This window comes from Hypanus sabinus, chromosome 13 (genome assembly GCF_030144855.1).
Source record: "Hypanus sabinus isolate sHypSab1 chromosome 13, sHypSab1.hap1, whole genome shotgun sequence".
In the NCBI taxonomy this organism is placed as follows: Eukaryota; Metazoa; Chordata; class Chondrichthyes; order Myliobatiformes; family Dasyatidae; genus Hypanus; species Hypanus sabinus.
Window position 1 is genome coordinate 86,761,334 of NC_082718.1, and position 22,143 is coordinate 86,783,476.

General features: G+C 45.6%; 1 protein-coding gene across 5 annotated transcripts in view; it reads right to left on the bottom strand.

The window, feature by feature from the left end:
* emid1 (EMI domain containing 1) overlaps window positions 1–22,143 on the bottom strand; it is a 466,983-nt gene that overhangs the window by 27,001 nt on the left and 417,839 nt on the right. For all 5 annotated transcript variants that reach the window (XR_009515419.1, XM_059988080.1, XM_059988082.1 and 2 more), the window contains 4 exons: window positions 10,947–11,036; window positions 3,272–3,324; window positions 2,938–3,000; window positions 95–139 (listed from right to left, as the gene is read on the bottom strand). Coding sequence is in view for 4 of the 5 variants with exons in the window: in XM_059988080.1 (XP_059844063.1) it covers window positions 95–139; window positions 2,938–3,000; window positions 3,272–3,324; window positions 10,947–11,036 (251 nt within the window). In the remaining variant the exon portion in view is untranslated. The remainder of the gene's footprint in view (window positions 1–94; window positions 140–2,937; window positions 3,001–3,271; window positions 3,325–10,946; window positions 11,037–22,143) is intronic.

The following is a 22,143-nucleotide window of genomic DNA, read 5'->3' on the forward strand; positions in this document are numbered from 1 at the left end:
TCTTGTTTCAAGTCAAGATGTCCAGCATGCACAAATCAAACTGAATTAAAAGAATGGAAACACAGTCCTGAAAATCTGGTAGGATCTAACTTACTGTTTCTCCTTTGTAACCTCTTTCTCCAGGATATCCAGAAGGGCCCTGATGGAGATAGAAACACAAATTTCACTCATGATGCAGCCACTAGATGGAATAGAACAGAACAGAACTTTCCTGTCATTGCTCAAGACAACGAGATTGCGGTGCTACTCAAGTCTGTGATATTTACAATGCATGCGGTTACGGATTAATAAAAAAAAATCCCACAAATGGTGAGTCACAAAGCTACATCATTATTTAAAATACAGGGTTGGCAGCAGCAAAGAGCAGAAACTAGATTTGGACAGAGCTGGCTGATGAGAAAGGGTAAAACAAAGTTAGCCTTCATGCTTGGAAATCTCTCATTGAAAGTATTCTCTTTGAAAGCAGTCACATCAGAATCAGGTTTAATATCACCAGCATTTGTCATGAAATTTGATAACTTTGCGGCAGCAGTACAATGGAATATACAATAATAGAGAGGGAGAAAAAACCGTGAAATATGGTGTGTTTTACTGTTCACGAGTTCAATGTGCATTCAGAAACCTGATGGCAGAGGGGAAGAAGCTGTTCTTGAATTGTTGAGTGTGTGTCTTCAGGCTCCTGTATGTCCTGCCAGACAGTAACAATGAGAAGAGGGCATGCCCTGGGTGATGGGGGTCCTAAATGATGGATGCCAGCTTTTTGAGGCACTGCTCCTTGATGTCTTGGATACAACGGAGACTAGTGCCCATGATGGAGCTGACTAATCTTACAACTCTATGCAGCTTAGTTTGATCCTGTGCAGTAGCAGCCCCCACCCCCCAAACCAGACAGTGATGAAGCCAGTTATAATGCTCTCCACGGTACATCTGCAGAAATTCGCGAGTGTTTTTGGTGACATACCAAATCTCCTTAAACTCCTAATGAAATATAGCTGCAGTCTTGCTTTCTTTATGGCTGCATCAATTTGCTGGGTCCAGGTTAGGTCCTCAGAGACATTGACACCCAGGAACTTGAAATTGATCCCTCTATGAAGATTGGTGTGTGATTTGGGGTTAGAAATTAAAGATTTTCAATGCCACAAATGTTTGAAGCGCCAACCTGATGGAACTGGATCATGATATCAAAGTCTTCCGATCCCAGCACACCACAGCGGACCACAGAAAAGGAGGGATAGTGGCACGGACTAAGATCGAGCAGCGATTGTCTGCACTCACCAAAATGATTCACGTTGTACTTTCCAGCAACAGTCAAGTACCATTAGTCGCTGACCCAAGATCCAATCAGAAGTGAATCAACATAAACGTATGCTTCTGTACTGGCTTACTCACACTGTCAACGTGGTCTATCATAGAGCTGTAGGGAGTGCCAGAACCAGTCCAGACTACAAGGACTGCAGTCACTTCTTAATATTTGCCTTTTCAGCTTAGGTCAAACCTGCTGGCTTTTGAGTCTTTGTACAATCTTTCATCATCAGCCTTGTATCAGTACATATAATAAAAAAAATACACTATTAAAAAAAAAAATAGATGGTAGCGTCACTCTCAAGGCAGACAATTCTGGTCTGTCTTGATATTTGGTAAGCTATCTTCTAAACAAAACTTCTCAAGGGGCGGCCCAGTAGCCTGGTATTTAGCGCATCACTTTACAGCCCCAGTGATTACCAATCGAGGTTCAATTCTATGCTGTCTGTAAGGGGTTTGTACATTCTCCCTGTGATGGTGTGGGTTCCTTCTGAGTCCCCTGGTTTCTCCCCACATTCCAGCGACATACAATATGTTTAGGATTAGTGAACTGTGGGCATGTTATGTCAGCATTGAAAGTGTGGCAATAATTGCAGGCTGCCTCCTGCACCATTCTCACTGATTTGAAAGGATGTGGATGACGCATTTCACTGTGTGTTTCAATATACATGTGACAAATAAAGCTAATCTCTTTAAAAAGGATGAATCTTTATGAAGAAGACAACCTCAGTGTTATAATGTAAGGTGGTCAATTCAAAGACCCTGACAATGGGTGGACATCCATGTTATAATGTCAATGGTTAGTTCAAAGACCTAGACACAATAATGGATGGGCATCCATGTTGTAATGTCAATGGTCAGTTCAAAGACCCTGACAATGGGTCAACATCCATGTTATAATGTCAATGGTTAGTTCAAAGACCTAGATACAATAATGGATGGGCATCCATGTTGTAATGTCAATGGTCAATTCAAAGACCCTGACAATGGGTCAACATCCATGTTATAATGTCAATGGTCAGTTCAAAGACCCAGACACAACAAAGGATGGAAGTCGATGGTCATTACATGACTTGGAGGAGAATTTGATGGTGATTGTACTGTTTCAATAGAAGGCAGAGATCACAGGAAAGTAAGGTACTGATATTGACAAGTAATTATGGCAGCTCACTATTAATTATTGCACCAAAGTATCATCTAATATTGAGAGGTTTGTCACCGTGATGATGACCAAGTCTTACTTTTTATGATCAAGACATAACCTGGGCAATTTTTACATGGTCAGGTACGTATAAGTTCTCTATTTGTATTGGAATAGCTCAGTCTTGCAGCACAGTTAGCACAGATCACAAGTCTTCAATACCACAGCAGAGGTGTTTTCAGGACCCACGGCTTCTGTGATACCTAGATCACATACCATGGACAGTGAGTCAAATTAGCTGGCATAGGTAATGGTGGGGAGGTAGAGGACAAGTATCATTCACCTGGCATTTCTGCATGAAGGTGCATGCTCGAGGTCTTATTTCTTCTCTCATTGAATCAGCTAGAACAGCAATTACTGTTCCACTCCCAAATTGCACTTTTGGTACATTGCTCATGTTGTGCTCCAACTATAGGGACATAAACGCTACTTACTCGGTCTCCTTTTTCACCTTTAGGTCCTTCTAGACCTGGTAAACCCGCTCGTCCAGGCACCCCCTGTGCACAAAAAGGTATTTTAGAAAAAAGATATGGTACTCATTCATTGACCTAATTCAGTTACCTAGTTTTCTTTCTCTAGGAAATGATTATGTCATTGATTTATCATGGCCAAATCATTTAATGAGAAAACAGGCCTCACTACTCATTTTGTGCTATATTGTGTTTCAATTATATGTTTTAGAGAAAGGACATGAGTCACTATGTGACAAGGAGTGGATATGCTGTGAAATTGGAAAAATTTCGGCAAAACTACCCAGTGATGACTTACATCTTTTCCGGGAGGCCCAGGTGGTCCTATTGGTCCTTGTGGTCCGGGTGAACCTAAATGTATTCAAAAAAAAACAATCCTTAAATCTGATAGATATACAAAACCTGCCCAAACATTAAATATTAAAAGTAACAAATGTAAATGTGTGAAAAGGATCATATATAATGGTTTTTATAGATTTCATTTAAATTTACTGAAACAATACTGAACACACAGTTCATACCCAGTGATCTCCTTCATGCCTTTAACCTCTATACCAGATGTTCTTGACCTAGGGTGCATGGATTCCTTGCTTAATAGCATTGTTCCATGGCATAAAGAAGGTTGGGAACCCCCTGCTCTATACAATAATGACTCTTCTTTGTTGTATATCAGAACTTCTTTGTTGGGTGAGTTATTTGAAATGAGTGAAAGGCACAGTCACAGAATGGTACTGTGGTCTGATGACAGAAGCTGACAGCAGTTCCGTGATATTAGGCAGACGGTGGGAACACCAGAGCCACCCCCTACTCTCATATCTACTGAAAACTGACCCATTGGCAGCCAGAGGACAATAAGCCTCATCTCGCATAATTGTACAGCTATTATTTCAGCATTAATCTTAGTCACTAAGACATAGATAATAACATTAAATTATTAACAAAGGTACTTAGTCCATGAAACAGTGTACAGAAGCAGTCAGCATCCTTCTTATAGTTGTTTTCTTTTCTAAACATCCTTGACCCGGTTTCTTACCAAACCCTGTTCCAATACTAGCTTCTTTAAAGAGATTACACCATTAAAGGAATTATTGTCCATGGACATACATTACTTATGTCCTTTAAGTTTAGTGCTTCCTTCTATATCGAAAAATGGAAGAAAATAAAACTTCCAGATAGCTCTCCATTACCTATATCTTCTACTTTGGCATAAAGTCTTTGAAATATCGTAACATCTTGCTCTGTGTGATTAGTGGTGCATTCTGCCATATTTTCATTAGTCAAACAACTGTCTCGTGTGGTCCTTGAAGGATGGTCCTAATACTTTGATATGGGATTCCCTCCAGTGCCATAACCCGTAGTGGGGTGTGTGCCTAGCTACCACATCCGATGTAGGTGTGACATGGACTTCAACTTTGCTGGGTCCATTTCTCTTAGCAATGGCAGGTGCTTGACACCTTTACAGCAGCAGTGTGTTTGTCTTCTTTTGGCCGTGTTTAGCTGTCCTACACTGCTCTTCGTTTCTCATATTGTTGTACTGCACAAGTTAGGACTCAGCTTTGAAAGCACTCTAAAGTACAGTATTCTCCTCCATTCCAGTGCACTGTGGAAAGTGAGGTAACGTCATCCAAGGATCAAGCTGCCATTTGCTATTCACAGCATTGTTTACAGTAAGCCATGCTCAATACTGAACATGAAAGTATCACAACACAGGCTCTTTATTCACTTGATCAATAGTTTGTGTGTGTCCAATCAACATCACTTTCAACAGCCTCCTTGGTCAGTTCTCTGAATGGCTCACACAGTCCGTCCCATTGGAGATGATTTGAAACACAGGCAACATTTTCCCCTTGTAATGTTCTACACTCGGCTGAATTTTGCTGGAGCTGGCTTCAGGCCATCTCTGCAGAACAAATCATCGTGAAGGAGGCTTCCTGCTTTTGACTTTCAGTTTTAGCTTATCCAACCTCCGTAACTTGCACTTGGTCATCAGGGCTCTCAGCTTCTGGTGTTCGTGCAATTCAACCTCTTCCACTGTTTCTCATTCTCCAGAGGCCAATGCGCCACCCGCTGAGATTTTTACCAGACTGAGACCTTGAAGCACATCATCTCTGCTGATTTTCATTCTGTTGCACTGTTGATTCCAGAATTGCAAAATGATGTATTGAAACGGGTTAAATACGAGCTTTTCACATCAAGCATTTCATGTCAAGATCCATTCCTTCCTTCCAGTACTGCTCTCGTCTGCCAGAACATCTTCTTTTCCTTTTATAGAGCAGTGGCCCTTTTCAGACTCCAGCAAGGTCTCATTATTCTAGGTAAGTTGGAAGTTTGACCTCCGAATATACACAAGACTGAATAATCAATGAGTAGGGGTGTCCTGTCTCCTCACCATAGGACTCTCCAACTTAGACTTAAGCCTCAGAAACAGCCCTTAACAACCTCTTTAGCTCCTAAGACACGAAGAAGTTTTCACTTTCCATATACCCTATTCTATGATTGATTGAGATACAGCATGGGATAGGCCCTTCTGTCCCTTTGGCTCACGATGCCCTGCAATCCCCCGATTTAATCCGCGCCTTATCACAGAACAATTTCCAGTGACCAATTAATCTACCCACTGGTGTGCCTTTGGACTGTGGGGGGAAACCGGGGCACCCAGGGGTGACCTACACGGTCATGGGAAGAACGTGCAAATTCCTTCCAGACAGCAGTGGTGGGAATTGAACCCAGGCTGCCTGTACTGTAAAGCACTGTGCTAACCACTACACTACTGTGCTGCCCATCATCTGTCAGCTGTGCAGCTAAAGTGATTAATAACCTTACTGATCCTGCCACGTTGAATCTTCCTCAGCCTCAGCCGCTTTGTCCAGGTACGGGTCTGATACTTTCCTGCCCTCCGATAGTCAAATCCACATTGTCACTCGCTTGAGCTTTTTGGGTTTAAGACCTTCAGAGACCAAACCTCAGCTGGATTTAGTGTGATCAAGTTGTACATTGAAAGCTCTCAATTTCAGCTGTCCTGTCTCAGAGTTGATGGTTTGTTTTTGGTGAGCATTACACATTGTTACAGCGTCCAGTTAAAATCTCATTGACTGTCCTTGTACCAACCTCTTGGCATTGACGTAGCTAGTGGCTGTTCCTTTCTCTGCATTGACATTTTTGGCGCCAGTTACATTGCTGTCAAATAGTATTCTAAATCTAGCCATGCCTCAATAGCTAATCCTCTTGTTAGACACACTTTGCGTATATGGGCTCAGATCAGGAAATGCTATGGTTTCCAGGGGTTTTCCGTTTCCAGCCCTATTGCTCATAATCCCCTTTTTTTACCTACTACATTCAATTCAGCATTCCAGGTTTGGTATAGGAAGGGCATTAGACATTTTGAAGATCTTTTCATTGATAATCGCTTCGCTTCTTTTCAGCAGCTCTCTGTTAAGTTCAATCTGCCCAATGCTCATTTTTTCAGATATCTCCAAATCCGACACTTTATTGCTCCTTTAATTCCTAACTTCCCTGAAATGCCTGCGAAAAATGCTATGGACCTATTTCTTTCCACGAATCCACTAGGTAAAGGCTTAATATCAATCATCCGAGATAAACTAGCGGCCCCCATGGATAAAATCAAAATGGCCTGGGAGCAGGATTTAAATATCTCCTTATCTGAGGAGAGCTGGGATTCAGTTCTCAAATCGGTTAACTCAACCTCTCTTTGTGCTCGCCACTGCCTTTTACAGTTTAAGATTGTTCATAGAGCCCATATGTCTAAATCTAAACTATCTCGATTCTACCCTAGCGTTAGTCCGCTCTGTGATAAATGCAAGTAGGGCATGGCCTCTCTTATCCATATGTACTGGTTCTGTCCTAGTTTGGAGAAATTCTGGAAAGATGTCTTCACTACGTTATCGTGTATTCTGAATCAGCACCTAGAACCAAACCCCTTAATTGCTCTGTTCGGTTTTTGGGGCGAGACAGATTTATGCCTGGGTCCGACCAAATGCTGAATATTATCCTTTGCCTCTCTCCTAGCTAGACGCTTGATCCTCCTCAGATGGAGAGATGCTGCCCCGCCCACTCATGCTCAATGGCTTAACGACATCATGGCCTGTTTGGACCTCGAAAAAATTCATTATTCAGTTCTCAATTCGGATCTAAAGTTCCATAAGGTCTGGGGACCTTTTATCGAGTACTTTCTGTGGTGAACTATGTGCCTGTCTGGACACGCCCCCTGCTGACTGCTCCTGTGGCTCCTCCCACAGGCCCCTGTATAAAGGCGATCTGAGGCCTGACGCTCGGCCTCAGTCTCCAGGACATAGTATGATGGACACTCACTCCTGGTTCCTTCTTCCAGTCAATAAAAGCCGATATCTCGCCTTACGTCTCAGTGTGAGTTATTGATGGTGCATCACTTTCATAACCTTCCTCTTGACTAGGGTTTTTTTTTCCCTCTTCGGTCCCTTGCTTTCAACTCCTTTTTTTTCTGGTAGAAGGCATTACTATCCTCTGTTGCTGAGTGTATTCACAGTCTGGGAGTTTGGCTGTCCTGACTTATACTCTCTATATTGTGTTGTGGTTGGTCTGGAGTTGCTGTTGTTTTTTCTTGTGTTGTGGGGCTTGGGGAGGACACTAAGCTTACTTGTCTTTAATGTAGGTGCTTTTTTTTTGCTAAATTCTCATCCTTTGTAACGCATTGTTATTGTATGCTTAATTTTGCACTGTTTTAATGTTCCTCATTGGGATTTGGGGTTTTTAATTTGTAAAATGTTTTGAAAAACTAATAAAAAAATTTTTTTTAAAAATCTAGCCATGCCTCCTTTCACACACGTCATTTTAACCACTCCACAAACTTTCAATTCCTTTCTCATCTTTACTTGTTAAAGTAAATCATTTCCAAGTCCACATCGTGCATATTTGCATATTGGACGATTCTATTTCAGACACTGTTGTTGCTGTTCATTATTCAGTATTTGTAACAATCTAAATAACTCTGGCAATAGCTTCTTTTTTCTACTTATGCTTGTCCTGTCATCCACCGTTTCCAGCTTAGCTTTAGACGACTCTGTGGCTTTCTTACTCTTTACCAGAATCAAGTCTTTCTTATGGCAGTTCCTGCTACATAGACTCTATCAAATCCTTCAAAGCAAGAAAATGTTTGCTACACCCCAGAGGTAAAATTAGGAACATAATCAACCTAGAACAGTACAGCACAGGACAGGCCATTTGGCCCACAATATTGTACTGAACCAGCTAAAAAGCAAATCAAAACCACCCAAACACTTAACCTTCCCACCTACACCATGACCCTATCCCCCCCAATATTCCTCACATCCACCTGCCGAACCAAACGTCTCTTAAAAGTCTCTAATGTGTTTGCCTCTACCACCATTCCAGGCATCCACCACTTTCTGACTGAAAAACTTACCCCTCACGTCCCCTTGAACCTACCCCCTCTCACCTTCATTGCATATCCTCTGGTATTAGGCATTTCTACCCTGGGAAACAGATACTCTCTGTCCACTCTATCTAAGCCGCTCATATTCTTATAAACCTCCATCAGATCTCCCCTCAGTCTCTGGCGCTCCAGAGAAAACAGCCCAAATTTATCCAGCCTCACGTGATAGCACGTGCCCTCTAAACCAGGCAGCATCCTGGTAAACCTCTTCTGCCCCCTCTCCAAAGCCTGACCATCCTTCCTACAGTGGGGTGACCAGAAATGTACGCAATACTCCAGATATGGCCTAACCAGTATTTTATAAAGTTGCTGCATAACCTCCTGATTTTTGAAGTCAATGTCTTGACTAATGAAAGCAAGTATTCCATAAGCCTTCTTAACCACATTACAGACCTGTGTCTACAAGGAGATATGAACTTGGATCCCAACGTCCCTCTGTTCAGTAGCACTGTTAAGGATCCTGCCCCACCAGGGTGCAATACCTCATATTTATCTGGGTTAAACTCCATCTGCCATTTCTCAGCCCTGTTTTGATAAACCATTTGCAATTTTGGAATGAGCAGTGCAGCAGAGAAATTTCAGCAGAGATGTTGTGTGCTACAAGGCACACAAGGTCTGTTAAAAACCTCAGCTGGTGATGTATTGGGTCTAGAGCAAGACCTTTAAACCTGTGAAAAAGCAGCTGTGCGCTGACAACCATAGATCTGTTAATAGTATCAATGGATTCCTCTTGCTCCTGGTTGCATTTGAGTAACCAGTAAAGGTCAACTAATTCACTTATAGACAATTTGTAAAATGCGTGTAATGCATCAGAATCATTCTCCAGGGCTTTATGGTACAATCCTCTGCTCTTGTGGCCAACGAGATGCATAATACCTCTAATTACCTCTGGTTGAACTTCCACATCTAATTCAATATGCTGTTTCAGGTCCCCCTGCCATTCTTTCCATTCTTTCAATTCTTCAGGCAAGTTACTTGCATGAAAATTTAGTGCCTTGGCTGTGGATATTTGCTGTATTCTGCATTGTCCCAATTGAATCACAGAGCTTGTGATCTCATACCTGGATCCTTGTGTTCTCCCCAATGGAAAGGATCATCCCTGGTTTAGTATTCCATTTCAGGCTTGCGTTTGAATTAGATTTTTCTGTGAAATGGCAAGTCCAGCACCATGCTTTAGTAGCTTTTTTGGGAAACCAGAAATAATAATTTGATGGTGGGGTGGAGATACGTCTTTACCAAGGGAGGTGTAAGATGCTGCTTCCTTCCTCTAGCCTGCAGGTCACCCTTGGGTGTAGGTGTAGCCCCCCCACCACCGATCAGGGTCATATGAAGCCATGGGAGCAGCTGGTGGATGGTCGGATGAGCAGCTGGTGCGTATCACGTCCTGTTTATGTGACCACTGATCTTTTAAGAGTATTGATAACGGCTGGGGTCACCCATCTTATAAAGACACTGCCCAGAAGAAGGTAATGGCAAGCCACTTCTGTAGAAAAACCTTACAAGAACAATCACGATCACAGACCATGATCACCCACGTGTTACAACATGGCACATAATCAACAAACGATCACTATTAATGAAAGAACCTACAGAGAACTACATATGACAAATATGCAACAGACACAAAATGCTGGAGGAACTCAGCAGGCCAGGCAGCATCTATGGAAAAGAGTAAACAGTTGAGGTAAACCGGACTGATGAAGGATCTTGGCCTGAAATGTCGACTGTTTACTCTTTTCCATAGATGCTGCCTGACCTGCTGAGTTCCTCCAGCAATTTGTGTGTGTTGCTTAGATTTCCAGCATCTGCAGAATTTCTCTTGCTTATGACAAATATGTTACAGTTACAGTTGACAACTGCTAACAGTGTAAGACAATTATACTATAATGATAAATTGCAAGCTAACTTAGTTATTGAATAGTTAGGCTTAATTAATGTGTTTCCTCTTTCCCAATGCTTTTTCCCCCAGAGATCCAGGCTAAAGTTGATAAAGCATAAATATATAAAGCCATCTGGTCCAAATCTATTGCTTTTTTCACATCATGGTAAGTGAAGTTTTAGCATGCATATAAATTCAGGTTTTCTTTTCTGATATGCAATTCACTTTTATATCCATGAATAAACATTATACATTTCTCAAAATATAACTTTTCAAGAATACATCTTCTTCATTACAGTTTTCTTTTTCACTACCCCTTTAGTAAGCTTCCACAGAAGCCTGTCACCAGCCTTGGTGCTAAAAACGTACTAGCAACACTCACATTGATCATGCTCCTAGCCTATGGGGAGTGACAAACAACTGCATAACACAAATAGCAGCATGGACTTGCTATATAATGAGATGGCAGATACAAAAATTAACCAATGCTACTTCAGATTTCATTATTTAATTATCAGTGCACTCACGAAATTCTATCCCCACAATATTATTTTAAGGCCGGCCCAAAGGATGGAATTTTATTGGAGCACCGAGTAATTCAATAGGGAAATGGAAGATAACGTGTGATTATGGTGCAAAACTCACCCATAGGTCCCATAGGCCCAGGTGGTCCTGGTGGCCCTCGAACACCAGTTACAACTGTGTCCGTGAAGGTATTTGACAAGACGGAATCACCTGCGGCAAAGAATAATTCTGTCACTATAATCCACATTGCAGCTTGGAGAATTTCCTTTCACACAAAACTTCACTAAAACCTTTTGTGTCTCAACCTAGACGTTTGTTGATGCAAACGTGTACCTTCCTCTTTATCCCTCCTCATTAAAAATTCCTTGCCTGAGGAGGGATTCTTCACGACAGGTCTGGACGGCATGAGTTATTCCCTCTGTCAACCATTAGAGCCAAATGGAGCCTGTCTTAACTCTGTTCACTGACTAAAAGGATACTCTGCAAATCAACCAGGAAAGCACCAAACTATGTGCAGCTTCAAGCATATGAAACCATGAAGTGCAACATGTCACTAAAGATACATTTTCTGCATTCCCACTTAGACTTTTTCACTGCAAATTCTGGCACTGTCAGTGACGAGCACGGTGAAAGGTTTCGCCAGGACATTGCGGTCATGGACAAACGATATCAGGGCAACTGGAATCCATCAATGTTGGCTGATTATTGTTGGATACTGAGTACAAATAAAAATTATCAACAAAACACTTCTAGCTTAAATGAACTATTGCAAAGTGTTATGCAATTAAATGCATTATATTCAATAAAAGTTAATTTCTTGTTTCTCCGAATTCCTACATGGTACAAGTAGTCTGAGATTATACTTATGTTCAGCTTCAAGCAGTCTATCATAAACAAAAAAAATTCTGAGGAAGCAACACTTTCGAAAAAGTTTGTTGTCCAGTGTTATAAAGACACAGAATATGCCACCCATGCTCTAGTGATATGGCTCTGGTGATTGAGGTACCCCTGCCTGTACAGAGTAAGTTCATACATTGTTAATTATCCTTCAACCATCAGGCTCCTGAACCAGTGTGGATACCTTCACTCACCTCAACACTGAACTGATTCCACAACCTTGGACTCACTTTCAAGGGCTGTACAACTCATGTTCTCAGTCTGTTTATTTATTTTCTTATTATTAATAATAATATGGGGCAGCACAGTAGTTGTTAGCACAACACTTTACAGTACTAGTGACTTGGGTTCAGTTCCCGCTGCTGCCTGTAAGGAGTTTGTACATTCTCCCCGTGACCACGTGGGTTTCCTCCGGGTGCTCTGGTTTCCTCCCACAGTCCAAAGACGTACCGGTTGGTAGGTTAATTGGTCATTGTAAACTGTTCTGTGATCAGGCTAAGATTAAACTGGGGGGTTGTTGGGCATATATGTACTTTGATAATAAATTTACTTTGAACTTTGTTTCTCCTATAGAAAACCAGTCCTGGAGGTAAAGCAAGAGAACTTCTTCCACTAGACAGCACCAACGGAAGATAAAGCAACTATGCATATTTCAGAAAACATGAACCAGTCAAGGCATTCAGTATTTTTAATAAAAGCAGAAAGTAATATATCATCAGAGCTTTCACCAGTTCTAATGAAAAGGCATTGGATTAAAATATTAACAGAATCACAAAGACCTCCTGAGTTTTTCCACCATTTTATTTCAGATCTCCAACATTTGCAATACATCACTTCTTTTGTCAGATTTATTATCCCTTCGATAACTGACATAACTACAGTAGAGCTTGGCTTGCCCCCAGCTGGCAATATGCTTCTTCAATACAATATTTATATGGGAAAGTTTTCACTTGTTACACCATGTGGGAAATGATTATCCACAGCCCGACAACATATTTTAAATACAAATTAATTCGTAAGGAACATTCACTGCTAAAACAGTGGTTCAGTGGTTCAATTTAATATCAGGGAATATCAGTTATGCAACCTGAAATTCTTACTCTTCACAGACATCGATGAAACAGAGAAAACCCTATGAATGACAGAAATGTCAGAACCGCTAAGTGCCCTCCCCTCCCATCCACAAGCAGCAGCAAGTGCATCAACATCCACCCCCCTTCTTGCTCCAGCAAGTGTACCCCCCCATCCACCATGCAAGCAATAGCAAAACACCCCTAGAAAAGACCATGATCTAGAGTCCATCAGAAAGCTAGTCCCTAACCCAGCAACGCCGGTATCACAGACAGTCTCTCTGAGAGAGAGGTTGCTCCTGCAACAGAAGGAGACTGGGACACCAGCAGCTCGTTGTTTCGATGTTACAATCTTCTGCATCGCTTTGAGTTCCCCTACTCAAGGACTGAGGGGCTCTCACCATCGAAGCAAAGCACAAAATAGTGAAGCAAAAAAATCATGAATGTGGCCACCCAGTTCTTCCAGCTGCAGTCATTTTCTCCGCCCTAGCCATTTTCCGCTCATTCTTCACTCTCTTTAATATTCATTTTGTTCATTCAGCTGACTAAATCTCCTTTAAAATGTCCTGCTGAAACAATCTATGACACCTGCACCTTTCAAAAAAATTGGTTTCCCACTTCAATATCAATTTACTTCGCTGATGAATATTTTTTAACGGAGTCTTGTGACTTGACTGTAAATTTGCTTGAAAGTCAGATAGAAAGGAAACTTGCAGGTAAGTTTTTAACTTTTAATTTTTTAAAGATTTGTAGGTATACAGCTCTTCCAACCCAACAAGCCCAATTACACCCATCTGACCTACTCAATTCCAGGTCTTCAGGATGTGGGAGGAAACCCACACAGCCACGGGGCGAACGTACAAACTCCTCACAGGCAGAGGCTGAATAGAGCCCACGTCACTGGCACCATGATAGCATTATGCTAGGCGCCAGCATGTTGTTTTTCTTTAAACTTTTTCACATTCTCTTCTGTTCAGACACCTCCATCATTCAATCTCATCTTAATGCAACACCGTGCCTCTCTCACAGGAATCATTAGTAAAGGTTCCCGTCCATCCATTCAACTTATAAAATCACTTGCTTTTCTTTCTTTTTCCTTTGTGAAGTGAGAACAGACCCCCACCAGGGGACAAGAAACTGGGGGTGAACCACTGCTCTATTGCAAATAATATTTGGGGAACCCAGAAGGTAACCAGCACGATTGAAGGCAGGACCATTGGAGTTAGGGACCTCAAATGACTTGAAATGAGAATTCTCTCCTTCCATATACTCACACTAGTTAGTGTATGTAAAGGCAGCAATGAATGAAAAATTACCATACCTACAATGATAATATCAATTAAAAACTGAACATGCAGGAAACACTCAACAGGTTTGATAGCATTGGGGTAAAGAGAAATATATTACTGTCTAAGGGAGGGAGGGAGGAAGAGAGAGAGATGGACAGTGGGAGTGAGAGAAAGAAAGAGAGAGAGACAGATATAGTGAGTGACAGGAAAAGAGATATGAAAGCTATCTGCTATACTTTATTGATCCCAAAGGAAATTACAGTGTTACAGTAGCATTACGAGTGTCCAGATATCCAAATATTAGAAATTAGAAAGAATAAAAAACAAATTACCTCAAGCAGTATAACAGGAAGGAGTCATCATTTTCCCGGCTATAGGTTGACTCATTATAGAGCCTAATGGCCAAGGGTAAAAATGACCTCATATTGTGCTCTTTGGAGTAGTGTAGTTGTCTTAATCTATTACTAAACGTGCTCCTCTGTTCAGCCAAGGTAGCATGCAGAGGGTGAGAAACATTGTCCAGAATTGCCAGGATTTTCCATAGGGTCCTTTGTTCTACCACATTTAAGGGTAGGTAGCCAGAGAAGATACAAAGGAATAATAAAACTGCTAAATAAATGTTGATGCTGAGATATATCCTGGGGAAACATCATCAGTGATGTAACCTGAGGTCATTGGGTGTTTCAGGTTTTCCAGTATCAGCCACCCTCGCCCTGGCAACCCAGCCAGGGTTGATCAGGCTTGTGTCCCAGCAGGACTGGTCAACAGTTCACACCTCTCGATCCATAGACACCTGGCGGCTTGTTCAGCAGCCTCTGTGACGGTCCTGATAGGTCTTCTCTTTGCGGCCCTCATAATGCCTAGGACAGAGAAGGTTCTTCAGAGTGAACAGCCAGCAAAACCTCTACACCACTCTTTCTATAGGTTCACATCGTGCCCTCCAATCATGTCTCTGGCACTGCTCGACCAGCTCCAGGTATTTTGGCTTTCTTACACTCAGACGCCTCCTCAATCTGGTCTTCCCAAGGCACTGTCAGTTCTACCATGACCCTGCTTCGAGGTTTCTGACAGAATGACCATCTCAGGTCTCAGGGTATGAAGTCAGGGAAATTTCCACACAGGATATTTTCCTTCTTCTTGAACCCTTCTGCCATAACCTACAGAGACCTTGAACACAACTCATCTATGTTCTCCCCTCAACCCTTCTCTTCCTGGATACTGCAAGGGGCCTGATTCCTCTCCATTTCTTCAGCCCCAGGCTTTGCATATCATCCTTTATGACTATTATCATTTTCAATGAGATTTCATCACCAGGCACATTTCATCCCTCCCTTTCAACATGCTGAAGTGACCATTCCCTTTTGGACTCCACGATCCAGTTTCCTACGTCCCCCAGCCTACCCCTTTTCACAACTTCCACTGCAGGAATTACAGGAGCTGACCCTGTAACTCCTCCCTTCCTCTCTCCAGGGACACGAATGGTTTTCCCAGGTGAGGCAGCGATTCACTGATTCACTTACAGGCGGTGGAGCTTTGCAGGGCTGCTAGGGGAAAAGAACATCAGAATGGAACCTCTGAACAAAGGACTGCCCACCCTAAACCCCTTCAGTCAGTAACCCCCCTTCATATGCTCCTTTGTGCGCTGGTCACAGAGTTTGCCTCTAGACAAGACCAAGTCAAATGGTCTCAAGGGCTAAGCATTGGTCTCATTGCTAAGAGCATTTCTACCATTAGAGCAGTCAGGCTTGAACTTTGCTGAAACCGCAGAGTCGTGCCACTCAGGGTTTGCCAGGAAGAGCAAACTCGTGTAGTTACTCAAATCTTATGAAGATAGCTGATATCACAATGCTACACTATTTTGCTTCCTTGCATCCCATGGAAGCATCATCTGCTTACTCAACAGCACCCGGCTCTTGAACCAAACTACACCCAACTTCACTGAAACTACACCCAACATCACTGAAATGCTCCCGCAACCAATGGACTCACTTTCGAGGACTCTTGTGTTACGAAATCCCGTAACTGGATCACTTACCAGCAAAGATAGAGAGGTCCGTTGAAGTCTGATGGTACTATTTTTAAAAGTATTTATTGATAAATGGGCACAAAAATAAGATTAATGCAAACATACAGATAATATACGTCGTCAATACTAAATCTAAAGCGCGGGTATAATAATAACCAATAAGAAATAGCTCTATCATTATCTAGGGGATAATGTATTGTCCGATGGAAAGATAACAGTCACTATCAGTTCGTTCAAGCTGCAGCGTTGTTGGGTTTAAGAGCGATGCCGTTTAAACTTGCCCAGGTCTTTTATGATGCCAATCCGTTGGGTCAGGGGAGCGGATTCCCCCGTTGTTAGCTAAAAGCTGTTTTCCGTGGTTCCAGCCACGGAATTGAACGCACGTGGCCTCCTTCAGATGACTTCCTGCTGTTACATGGTCGCTGAACGTTTCTTCTGGTGAGTCTGAGGGACTGTTCTTACAGACCCTCTTTTATCCTGACTCGCAGGGTTGTAGATGTCAATCAGGTTGGGGGTGTGCACTCTCTCCCTCAACCTCCACTTTGCCTGAGGGCGTTCACGTAGTATAGTAGCTCAATCCACAAATTGGTCTCCAAGAGACAATGGCCATGTCCCGTAGCTTTACATCGCCAGGGAAACGAGCCAGCCTGCTCGTCTCTTTTCCCATTTCCTGGGCCCCTTGACCCAACCCAAGAGTGATCTTGCGATTCTCACAAAGGAGGGGGCTACAGACGTAACACCCACTTTCTTCAGTGCGTCTTTTACCATCGGAAAAAAATGAATTAATACAGAGCCTTACAGGGTGTTAGAATCTAACACAACACCAAAGTCGTCCTTGGGCACTGTGCGGATGCCGAGTAGGACCCAGGGAAGCTCGTCCGCCCAGTTGGCTCCTCGCAGGCGGGCCATGAGGGCCGACTTCAGGTGATGGTGGAAACGCTCCACTAGCCCGTTCGACTGTGGGTGGTAGGCAGTTGTGTGGTGCAGCTGAGTCCCCAAAAGGCTGGCCATAGCTGACCACAGGCTGGAGGTGAACTGGGCGCCTCTGTCGGAGGTAATGTGGGCCAGTACACCAAAGCGAGATATCCAGGTGGTGATCAGGGCTCGGGCGCAAGATTCGGAGGTGGTGTCAGTGAGCGGGACCGCCTCTGGCCATCTTGTGAACTGGTCCATGATAGTCAGGAGGTGCTGCGCTCTGCGCGACACTGGCAGGGGGCCCACGATATCCACATGAATGTGGTCGAAACGCCGGTGGGTGGGATGGAACTGCTGCGGTGGGGCTTTGGTGTGCCGCTGCACCTTGGCCGTCTGGCAGTGCATGCACGTTTTGGCCCATTCACTGACCTGTTTGCGGAGTCCGTGCCAAACGAACCTGCTGGAGGGATGTGCTAAGTTATGAATGGAGTCGAAAACATGGCGCCGCCAGTTTGCCGGGACAATGGGACGGGGCTGGTCGGTGGTGACGTCACAGAGTAGGGTCCTCTCACCTGGGCCCACGGGGAGGTCCTGGAGCTGCAAACCGGAGACTGCGGTTCTGTAACTCGGAATCTCCTCATCTGCTTGCTGTGCCTCTGCCAGTGCCTTGGGAAAGGGCATGAACGGTAGGGCGAGAGAGCGCATCAGCCACGACATTGTCCTTACCCGAGACGTGCCGGACATCCGTCGAGTATTCAGAGATGTAGGACAGGTGGCGTTGCTGGCGGGACGACCAGGGGTCGGACGCTTTTGTAAACGCAAAGGTAAGCGGTTTGTGGTCCGTGAACGCGGTGAAGTGCCGACCTTCTAGGAAGTACCTGAAATGCCGGATTGCCAGGTAGAGCGCCAACAGTTCCCGGTCGAAAGCACTGTACTTGAGCTCGGGTGGCCGCAGGTGTTTGCTGAAAAACGCCAGGGGTTGCCAGCGACCTGCGATGAGTTGCTCCAGCACCCCACCGACTGCCATGTTAGATGCGTCCACTGTGAGGGTGGTAGGGGCGTCCATTCTGGGATGTACTAGCATTGCGGCGTTCGCCAAAGCTTCCTTCATTTGAACGAAAGTGGCGGCGGACTCCTCATCCCAGGTAATGTCCTTGCTCGGACCCGACATCAGGGCGAACAGGGGGCGCATGATCTGGGCAGCTGAAGGGCGGAAGCGGTGGTAGAAATTGACCATACCTACGAATTCCTGAAGGCCTTTGATCGTGGTGGGTCGGGGGAAGTGGCGGATCGCATCTACCTTAGTGGGCAGAGGGGTTGCTCCGTCTTTAGTAATCCTGTGGCCCAGGAAGTCAATGGCATCGAGTCCGAACTGGCATTTGGTGGGGTTGATTGTAAGACCGTACTCACTCAGTCGGGCGCAGAGTTGACGGAGGTGGGACAGATGCTCCTGACGACTGCTGCTGGCTATGAGGATGTCGTCCAAATAGATGAACGCGAAGTCCATTAGCCGCTGGAACGTCTGTGCGGCATTCTTTAGGCCGAACGGCATGCGGAGGAACTCGAAAAGGCCAAACGGGGTGATGAGAGCTGTTTTGGGGACGTCATCAGGATGCATCGGGATTTGATGGTACCCTCGGACGAGGTCTACCTTGGAGAAGATCTGTGCACCGTGCAGGTTTGCTGCAAAGTCCTGAATGTGCGGCACAGGGTAGCAGTCCGGTGTAGTAGCCTCGTTCAGCCTGCGGTAGTCGCCGCACGGTCTCCAGCCTCCCGTCGCTTTGGGCACCATGGCCCATGGGCTGTCGGACCGCCGGATGATCCCCAATTCCTCCATCCTCTGGAACTCCTCCTTCGCCAGTTGGAGCTTGTCCGGGGGAAGCCACTGAGCGCGGGCGTGGAGGGGTGGTCCCTGGGTCGGGATGTGGTGCTGTACGCCGTGTCGGGGCATGGCCGCTGTGAACTGCGGTGCCAGAACAGATGGGAAATCCTCCAGGACCCTGGTGAAGTCGTTGTCAGACAGCGTGATGGAGCCGAGGTGAGGGGCTGGCAACTGGGCTGCACCCAGGGAGAACGCCTGAAACGTCTCTTCCTGGGCAGGTCGACCAGCAGGCTGTGAGCCCGCAAAAAATCCGCACCCAGAAGCGGTTGGGCTACGGCGGCCAGTGTAAAGTCCCACGTGAACTGGCTGGAGCCGAACTGTAGCTGCACCTGACGGGTGCCATAGGTCCTTACTGTGCTGCCGTTCACGGCCCTCAGGGGGGGACCCGGTGCCCTGCTGCGGGTGTCGTAACTCGTCGGAGGTAAAACGCTGATCTCGGCACCAGTATCGACCAAAAACCGGCGTCCCGACCTTCTATCCCACACATACAGGAGGCTATCCCGATGGCCAGCCGCCGTAGCCATCAGCGGCGGCTGGCCCTGACGTTTCCCGGGAACTTGCAGGGCGGGCGACAACTGCGGGCTTCTGCTCCCCACCGGTGGTGGTAGAAGCACCAGTGTTCATTGGGCCGGGGGTTGGCGGGCTCTGCGGCCGGGCCTGGACTGGTTTGCTGCTGGGAGATCCGTGCGATGGACGCCCCGCTCACCTTTTTGGCGTTCCATAGAAAGTCCACCCGGGCTGCCACCTTCCGGGGGTCACTGAAATCCGCGTCGGACAACAGCAGGCGTATGTCCTCGGGCAGCTGCTCCAGGAATGCCTGCTGAAACATGAGGCAGGGCTTGTGACCTCCGGCCAGGGACAGCATCTCATTCATTAAAGCCGATGGAGGTCTGTCTCCCAAGCCATCCAGGTGCAGTAAACGGGCAGCCCGCTTGAGCCGTGAGAGTCCGAAAGTCCTGAGGAGCAGGGCTTTGAATTCCATGTACTTGCCGTCTGCCGGGGGCGACTGTACGAACTCCGCGACCTGGGCCGCTGTGTCCTGGTCGAGGGAGCTCACCACGTAGTAGTAGCGGGTGTCTTCTGAGGTGATCTGGCGAACGTGGAATTGGGCTTCAGGTTGCTGGAACCATAGGTTCGGTCGCTGTGTCCAGAAACCCGGCAGTTTCAACGAAACCGCATGAACAGAGGCGCCGTCGGTCATTTCTGGTCCAAAAATCGTTTGGACCGTCGGGGTCACCAGTTGTAGCGGTGTGTTACATGCAGCGCTAAAATTATGACACGGAGTCGGTAACTGCAGTCGAAGGAAAAAACTTTATTCGAAATCCTCAGCCTCACTTTTAAGCCTCCCTCAACCTGCCCCCCGTGGCACAGAGGCTCCAAAGCTCTGTGCACGCAAACCCCCGTAGGCTATCTAATAGTGAGCCGGTTAGGATGTGCCAGGAAATGGGTCGCCACAGCATCCCCATTAACCGTCGCCTCTTTTCCGGTGAGGTCCCACGTGGGGAGCTTGGGTAATGTGGTGAGATATAGGAATTATTTTATCAACACCGTGTCCCAAACTTAGACCATCTTCTGAATTTCCACCCAACTCTTTAATTTTACACAGGTGGCGAGCCCTCTCGTCAGGACCCTTCAGGCTGTGTGTTTTCAGTTCGACCGCTTTGCTCAAGCAGCATTTCAAATTCTGCCTTTTCACACCACACTCTGGAATAACAATAGCGTGGGGGGCCCCGTCACCTTCCGGCTGAATCAGTAAGCGATCGGCAGGGTTTAAAATGTCTTCATTCGATTTGGGAACTACAGATTTCCTGTTTCCTTCAATGATAATATTTATCTCCCCATCTTTGAACTCCACATTAACTTTCAAAACACCTTCTAGCACAAACACCTGGGAACTCTCACATCCCACTATTAACAAGGTTAACCCTTTCTTCACTGAACCAAGTCTATCTGACCCACAAGGACGGCCGTCTTGTTCCACTGAATCAAATACCTCAGACTTTATCTGAGCTCTGTTACTAGGTTCAGTACCACATGCATCCCCATCTTGGACACACTCAAACGGAATATTGGCCTCTTCCAGGCTTTCAATACCCGTACCCTTTTCAAATTCTCCGTTTCCCTGATCCTCCCAGGTACTCTCTGGGCAACTCCCTTCTGGAGTAAACTCAACCCCGTGGGCTGAAACAACCTCATCTGCCAACCCAGCAGACTTCTTCGAGGCAAGGGTACCCTTTACATCTAGGATTGCCCTCATTTCATTATGGGGAACACCTTTAGAATTTTCAACTTCTTCAAACAGTTCTGCCAAACCAGACAGATCATTCCTGTCCAACTCTGGACCTCTTACCCTCTCCATCGGTTCCTCATCTTTATTTTCTGCCTCTAGGACCTTTCTCCTCGCTAAGGGAAGATCTACCTCTGCTCCCTTACCCTCTTTCACTTTACTACTCTTCGTTTTACCACCCTCTAAACCCTCGTGGTACAGGGTCGGTAGAAACGTCTCGGCCAAATCAAAACTGGCCAGATTTAAACTGCTCTCGTTCTCAGCTGCCTCTCTTGGCAGGCTGCCAGTGACCGCGCATGTGGGATAGATCTTGGAATCTAGGGGCGGGACCTCAAACCTCACAGACTTGGTTGTCAGCTTCACGGCTGCACCCATCTTTCCACCCGCTAAGTCGTTACCCAGAAGGACGACCATGCCTTCCCCCGGCATCTCCGGCAGTACCTCCAATTCCACTGGTCCAGACACCAGCTCACAATTCAGAATGACCCTATGCAAGGGCACCACTTCGGTCCATTTGCCTATGCCTCTCAGGGCTACCTCTCCTGTCTGGGGACCAAACTCTAGTACCTTACTCCTTTTCAACGACAGCTCAGCCCCCGTGTCTCTCCAGATCCGTACAGGAACGGGTGTGTCTCCCTCCCTCACAGACATGGTTCCGTGTGACAGACAAGTCTCAGACCCTTCTCGTACTCTTTCTACCCAGGGCTCTCTTGTCGATTTACTGATTACCACAGCACATCTGATAGGGACTGCTGCTTTCCCTTTTCCTGTCTCTTTCCTCGGAGCAAAACACCAAGATGCAATATGTCCCCCCCTTTCCACAATTTAAATAGGTCAAGCCTGGAAATCTCTGGTCGTCTGGCCTTTCCCCCTCAACCTTACCACTAGCTTCCGGTGGGACCTCTGCCTCAGCCAGCGGACTTTCTCGATCGTTCCCATGGTCTCTCTGGG